Raw genomic sequence first — 7,449 nt, 5'->3', positions numbered from 1 at the left:
ATGAATCTTCCGCAACAAAACAATGATTGCCATTGACTGCACGTGTTGCATTCGTTGAATCTATCTCGATCAAGGAAACACGAAGGCCTTTGGCAAAAGAGAAGACCTTCTCTCAGAGCTACACACTGCCATAAGAGGAGTAAACAAGCCAGCCACCTGTTTCGAGAAAGCGCCGGGCACTCTACCTTCAGAATCTCGGATCAGTCAACCAACTCCAATGCTAGTTTCAGCTGGGATAACAGAAGCATCAACGTTTAGTTCGAGGGATCCCCTTGCTGGAGCTTGCCATTTCTCATCCATTTTGTTCCCTGTTTATACTGAAAAAGACTGAAATCCCGCAGCCACATACTCAGCCATTCGAAGAATTTCATCAGCAGCTTTGGTCTTCTCTCCATGTGTGTATTTGTTGCGATATTTCCGTACAACCTAAGACCACACAGAATAATTCTAAATCCTCAAGTCGGAATGGCTTAGCAATTGAGAGCAGTAAACTGTCTGAACTAACTCACCAAACTTCTGCAAATGATTCCAGAACATGCTTTTGCTCCAAATCCTTCTAGCATCATCTTAAACACTATTAAATCAGGGAATAATTGAGGATTAAAAACTTGGAGAGCAACTTACCAATTCATGAAAAGTTCAAAGAAAAAACGCACTGAGAACACTTGTTTATCTTCCATCTCTTAAATGACGGGACTTTAAAATTAAAAAAAAAAAAAAAAAAAAAAAGCAAAAAAAAACAAACTGGAACTAGAGACTAGGGAGGGCATGTTTTAAGATCACTCCTTTTTTAATTATTCAAAAAAAAAAAAAAAAAAACAAAATGACAACATTAATTGGATTTTGGCTTTTTTTTTTTTTTTGGTTGTTGTTGTTCTCTTTTCGTAGTATACAATGGCTTACATTCTTCCTCGACAGGAAAGGAAAGAACATCAAGTCACTCCCAAATTGAGAAGTAATCACAAGTTCAAGAAAGCTCGTAGCACGTAGTAAAGCTTTCGAACAACTTCTTCAAACAAATATTTGAGACAATCATAATCAAGGGTTAAGCACATTAACTTTTTAATAAACTTGTGGACCAATATTCACTATTGAAGATATATGGTTCATCTCATTCAAACAAGAATCACATAAACCATTTTCTTTCTACCATAACTTTAGCTGATTTTGGTATTTCATTTTGGAAGAGTGTGAAGCACAATGAACAGATCAATCCCCTTAAGTGGAGGGCTGCTAAGATTTTCAGAATTACTCATACTACCAATTCGAAGGCTACATGCTGCAGTGCTTTATTAATCTGAATGTAAAATGTGATTAAACTAGTCTAAAAAACGATCATGCAGATAAAAGCTCCAGTCTTGGACCTCAACTCAAGGAAGTTCAAAACTGGAAAGTATTCAAATAGATCAACAACAGCTCATGAGATGAACATGTAAAAAGTTACTTCTCGAATCCTTATACCTTATCATCATTTATCACTCTCTTGTCCACTGAAAGATCCACTTTTTCCTCGTACAACTTCAACAGCTTCGGAGAGTTCTTCTCATACGGCACCACAAACTTCTGCATAAACTTCTCTTCTGAAACTAGCAACAACGCAGTAATGCTAACCTCCTTCTCCACCAACCCTTCAGACAACAAAAATTGAAAAACAGAACATCTTGGTATTACTCTCTTCTTCAAGCTCAGTTTAAGGATTGTTGGGTATTTAGCCAAAAGGCAGGGCCTCCAACCCATTTGGTTGATGAAGAAATCCATACATGCCATAAGCTTATCTTCAGATAGCGTCATGAAGGAAGGATTGCTATGAAAGGCTTTCAAAACCTCTTCCTCAGACCAACCCCACTTCTTAAATGCATTAACCTTCCTTTCCCAAGTTGATTTGCTCAAACCAAGAAGTACAAGAACTGCGTGAACAAAAGTACCCCTCTTTGCATCGAACCCCATTTCCACCACTTCCTCAACAGCCTCTCGAAACCGACTTGATGTGAAAGCTTGAGTCCGGATCGGAAACTGCTTCGCTATATTGGATTTAGGAACTCCATGTTCTTGCAGAATATCAATGTTACGGCCCAAACATTTCTCAAGATTTACCCTCAATATATCCGGAAATCTTTCAACAGCTGCAATGGCCATCTCTTCAGACTGCAGAAAATTCCTAAGGAACTCATATGATGGCATTATCTGTTTGTCTAAGCTGCTTCTCAAAATAGTAGAGAATTGAGATAATCTTTTGGCAAATTGAGGCCATGAAATACCTTTGGCGTCGAAAAATTCCAATTTGGGCAAAACGGTCTTCTCAGCATCTAATATAAGCACTATAGGATTTCTCTTGAGAAGGCTAGAGATTTGGATTTGAGTGAAGCCATACTTTTTGAACAAGTTTATGAGCTTGTCTGGTTTCTCAGGACTCTTAAAATTAACATACTTGGAAGCTGATAAAGCAGCTTCTGGAGTAAACCCAAGTGAGTTTATGAGATAAGAAACTGTAAGAGATTGTTGATTTGAGCTGCTTGAGAACCATCTTAGAGAGAAAAAATCTGGGTTTCGAAGAAAACCCAGATTACTAGTTCCTGGTTGAGTTCTTACAGAACAACTTCCAAATAAAACAGTTTTGTGGAGAAATTTAGACATGAGTTTTGAAATTTGACAAGTCTGAAAAATGAACTTACAGATTGTTGAGAGCCAATTTGTCCCCGACACTTAACAAATCTTAAGCTTCGGAGATGAAGTGGGAAGGATTCAAAGTAAAACCCGAAATTGTAAACGATACGACTTTGGATGGAAATCGAAATGACCGAAGAAATTGAGGGTCAGGATTCTAAAACCCAGACTTTAATTTAAAATTATGTGATTAGAATTATTTTTAATTTATGTGTATTTTTTTAAAAGAAAATATTATAATAAATCATAAATTATGATTCAAATTATGATTTAAATTCTTCAATCAAACGTCTCCTAATAGACGACTTTTCAAAAGTTGTCGCTCCTTTTCTTTCTAAACAAACGGCAAATCGTTAATTTTTGGGAGATAGAGGGAAATAGGTTAAGATTTGAGATGAATTAAAATTAATAGGCCAATAGTTTACATAAGTTAATAAATAGGCCAAATTAATATTTTCGTCCATAACTTGTCTGGTTATGAACCATAAATTGATAAGTTATTGTCCATAATTGTCAATAACTTGTCTGATTATGAATCATAACTTGACAAGTTTGTCCATAACTTATTTGATTATAAAACTTAACTTGACAAATTATGGCCTATTAATTTTTATAACTAAAAATTGACCTATATACTTTCTTAAACTTTTCATATTGGCCTATTTTCTATTATTTCCCAAAAATTTTTATGGTGCCTTTGTCACTCTGTCGTTTTTTTTTTTTTTTTTTAGGGTTTTCGGATAGTGGTTATATTTACACCAATAAAATTTATAAATACACCCTAATTAATTATTATTTTCTAATATATATTTAAAAATTGATCCTTTTATAGATACTTTTTATATGATTCTAGATTGGACCTTCTCATACAACCCCCACTCACGCCCACCAGCACTTTCATTTTAATTTTATCTTGTATTATAAAGAAATAATTAACAATCTTAACAATAATAAAGTTTTTCCTATTCTAAAAAAAACCAAGAAAAAAAAAACACTTTTGAGCATAGGACCACAAGCGAAATTTGAAACATTTTTTCAACATAAATATTAAGAGTTTTTTTTAAGAGGAACATAAATAGTTCAATTGAAATACCCATAAAGTTTTTTAAAAGAAAATTATTTTAGAAGCCATAGATAGTGTCTCTTACCCATTATTATATGAAAAGTAAACTAATATTTCGATTTATAGATGATATGATTTATATATAGAAAGATGTAATTTTAATGGGTTTTAACGTAATTTCATTGTAAGGTAAAATTATAATATATGTAGATTATAATTTGATGGGTGTATCTATAATTATTAGGGCTGCAAATAGAATTTCTCTTTAGTATACCATGTCGTTTAAACTTGAAGAGTTTTATTGACGACCGTAAAAGAAAAGAAAGAAGATAAATACTCCTTAAATGTTCATTGATAAAAAATTTTATCTATTATTCTTGATTAATTTTTTTAAATAAATAACTATATTAGTAAAAAAGTTATTAATAAAAAATTAAAAGTAAAGATAAATTATATATATATATATTTTTTTTTTTTTGTTTTAGTCATCAATCCAATAGGTAAATTTGGAATAGCATACCAAGAAATTATAGCCTTATTTATTTCATCACTCAATCAAATCATATTATTACAATATTTTTTCTTATAAAAATTTAAATTTAATATTTTTATTACAATATTTTTCTCTCACATGCACAACTCAAATCATAACTCAAATTACTACAGTGTCAATCTTGTGTGTGTTCTGGCATTTTCCTCACTGTCTTTGCCCGTAAGGTAAATTTGTGAATCTTTCTCTTTGTTACTTATTTCGTCCAAACCATGCTAATGCAAATGAATTCATGTTACACACACAAAAAAAAAAAAAAAAAAAAAATTGTGAATGATTTTTACATAACAAATCTGGGAAATTAGTTTCTCTGGGGACAAACCATTTTCATCGGATGTGTAAACAACCTAGTAAATTATGAAAATTAAAAAAAGAACAGATTTACAGTAATGAAAAATAAGCAGACATTAATCAGCAGAAGCATCAAATGCTTTTTCAGAATCATTATAGCAAGTGAAGCTTCGGGACAGAGAAGGGATTCTGAGAAGACAATTCCAAATAGGAGGAACACGATAAAGCATATCCAAAACATAGAAAAAAAAAATGTTTAGTTCATGATTTTGATTTTTAAAATTTAAATTTTTTGACAAAAACACTGTAGAGAATTAAAAATCATGATTCAGAAGTTCTTGAAACAAACATCCCATTAAAGTTTCTAATGATTGAAACCCCTACAGCACTAAATACAGTCCAATATACAACATCTCATGGCAAACTTTCCGCAGACTCTTTCGTAATGTAACAAGTATTGAGCTCTCAAAAAAGAAAAAGGATATTTGATACTTTATTGAGCCTAAAACAACGAGTCTTTCATGCCAAACGAGTAGATCTGCACCCACACTGAAATTTCAATCATTCAATCCATTTAACAAAATCGAAATTTACATGAAAAGTTAGTTACAACCGTTATCATAATCATAGCTAACAGTACAGAGCGTGTACTTAAATTTTAATTCAGAGTGCAATCTATTCAAGGAGCATGTAAATTAAATCATTTAATAGAATTTTTCATTCAAGTTTCTACTTCTCCATTACAATCTTTTTTTTTCCCCCTATTTTCCTAAGACTACAAGATTGATTTGCACATAAAATGCAATCAAAAGCTCCGGCCTTGGACCTCAACGCGAGGAAGGTCAACCATCACACTTAAAAGAAAGCCAAGAACGTGAAAAGGATGAATGTTTTTGTGAATGCTGTAACCATCCATCACGGTTAGCAGTGAGATGCGAACTCACAAATGGAAATGAACAAGGTGGTGATGCTAAAACTTTTCTTTTTTCGTTTTAGATCAAAATAAAGCGTAATTAGTCCAGGCTCACTTGAATAGATTCTAAAAGGGAGGAGAGGAAAACACAATCAGCAAATGAATAAATGTGTACATTCAGGAATAGATAAGAGAACCAGATTGAGTTGAACAAAAATTGCAAACAAAATCTCTACTCATGTACCTCAATTCGATGAAGTTGAAAACCAAAAGGTTTCCATCAGCACATGATATGGACATGTCAAAAATCACCTTTGCCACACACTTGGTAAAATACTTTTTGACATATCTAATCATCCATATGTGGTCCATTCGAAATATCCAATTTTTCGTTGTACAACTTCAACAGTTTTGGAGCGTCGTCCTTGTAAGGCGTGACAAACCTCTGCAAGAAACTCTTCTCTGAAGCCATCAATAATGAATTCAGGTTAGCATCCTTCTCCACCAAACCTTTCGACAACAAAACTTGAAAAACCAAACACCTCGGGACTACTCTCTTCTTTAAACTCACTGTAAAGATTGCTGGGAATTTAGCCAAATGGCAGGGTCTCCAACCCATTCGGTTGATGAAGAAATCAATACATGCCATAAGCTTATCTTCAGACACCTTCATGAACCAAGGATAGGTTTGAAAGGCTTTTAAAACCTCTTCATCAGACCAACCCCACTTCTTATATGCATTAACCTTACTTTCCCGCTTTGATTTGCTGAAACCAGAAAGTATAAGAACCGCATAAACAAAATTTATCCTCTCTGCATTGAACCCCATTTGCACCACCTCCTCAACAACCTCTCGAAACCGATCCGAACCTAATGAGAAAGAATGTGGCTGTCTCGGGATCAGTTTAGCTATATTGGAGTTAGGAACTCCTTGTTCTCGCAGAATATCAATGTTAGGGCCAAAACATTTCTCAACATTTACTAAAAGTACATCCGGATGCCTTTCGACAGCCGCAATGGCCTTCTCATCAGATTGCAGAAAATTCCTAAGAAACTCATATGTGGGAATAATCTGTCTGTTTAAGCTCCTTCCCAAAATAGTAGGGAATTGAGATAGTCTTATGGCAAATTGAGGCCATGAAACACCTTTGGCATCAAAAAATTCCAACTTGGGCAAAATAACTTTCTCTGTGTCTGCAACAAGAATGGAAGGCCTTCGTCTGATAAGGCTTGAGATTTGGGTCTGAGAGAAACCATACTTCTTAAACAAGTTTATGACTTTTTCTGGTTTCTCAGGATTCTCAAAATTAATAAGCTTGGAAGCTGATAAAGCGGCTTTTGAAGACAACCCAAGTTCGTTTACGAGGTAAGAGACAGTAAAAGAGTGTTGATTTGAGCTAATTGAGAACCATCTTAGAGAGAAAAAATCTGGGTTTCGAAGAAAACCCAGATTACTAGTTCCTGGTTGAGTTCTCACATAACAACTTTCAAATAAAACAGTTTTGCGTAGAAATTTAGACATGAGTTTTGAAATTTGACAAGTCTGAAAAATGAACTTACAAATTGTTGAGAGCCAATTTGTCTCTGACACTTAACAAATCTCAAGCTTCGGAGATGAAGTGGGAAAGATTCCAAGTAAACCCGGAATTGAAAATGAGACGATTTTGGATGGAAGTCGAAATGAGCGGAGAAATTTGGGTTCGAGATTCTGAAACCCTAAAAACCCTAAGCTTTAACGGACGGCTTCCCAAATGAAATGAACGACTTTTCAAATGATGTCGTTCCTTTTCTTTTCAAACAAACGGCATGTCGTTAAATTGTGGTGTTGCTTTTGCATTCTGAACGACGTGTCGTTATTTTCTATAGTGTATAAAAAGTGACGTGAACATTATAAATTCCGTTTCTTTTGCAAAGTGAATGAAATGTTGTTCCTTTTTTTTCCCCCCCTACTGATGAAATGTTGCTTAT

The 7,449-nt window shown here is 33.9% G+C and overlaps 2 protein-coding genes across 3 annotated transcripts; both read right to left on the bottom strand.

The window, feature by feature from the left end:
* On the bottom strand, nucleotides 1-2,770 carry LOC21411135 (transcription termination factor MTERF15, mitochondrial). Of its 2 annotated transcripts, XR_002902376.1 has the most exons (3): nucleotides 1,462-2,770; nucleotides 510-574; nucleotides 1-426 (listed from the first exon to the last, which is right to left on the bottom strand). XR_002902376.1 is itself a non-coding variant. In XM_024166871.1 (2 exons), exons 1-2 carry the CDS (start codon nucleotides 2,632-2,634, stop codon nucleotides 563-565), a joined length of 1,185 nt encoding a protein of 394 aa, XP_024022639.1. In that variant the 5' UTR covers nucleotides 2,635-2,770; the 3' UTR covers nucleotides 461-562. The 2 variants fall into 2 exon arrangements, 1 of the variants encoding a protein (XP_024022639.1); XM_024166871.1 differs by lacking the exon at nucleotides 1-426 and having other exon boundaries at nucleotides 461-574.
* A 2,448-nt stretch (nucleotides 2,771-5,218) lies between these two features.
* On the bottom strand, nucleotides 5,219-7,199 carry LOC21411134 (transcription termination factor MTERF8, chloroplastic). Its single transcript, XM_024166870.1, has 2 exons — nucleotides 5,726-7,199; nucleotides 5,219-5,607 (listed from the first exon to the last, which is right to left on the bottom strand). The coding sequence occupies exon 1, from the start codon at nucleotides 7,001-7,003 to the stop codon at nucleotides 5,831-5,833; it is 1,173 nt and encodes a 390-aa protein (XP_024022638.1). The 5' UTR covers nucleotides 7,004-7,199; the 3' UTR covers nucleotides 5,219-5,607; nucleotides 5,726-5,830.
* Nucleotides 7,200-7,449: the final 250 nt, after the last annotated feature.

Source organism: Morus notabilis, unplaced genomic scaffold, assembly GCF_000414095.1.
Source record: "Morus notabilis unplaced genomic scaffold, ASM41409v2 Scaffold156, whole genome shotgun sequence".
NCBI lineage: Eukaryota > Viridiplantae > Streptophyta > Magnoliopsida > Rosales > Moraceae > Morus > Morus notabilis.
This window is presented reverse-complemented; position numbering and strand designations above follow the sequence as displayed.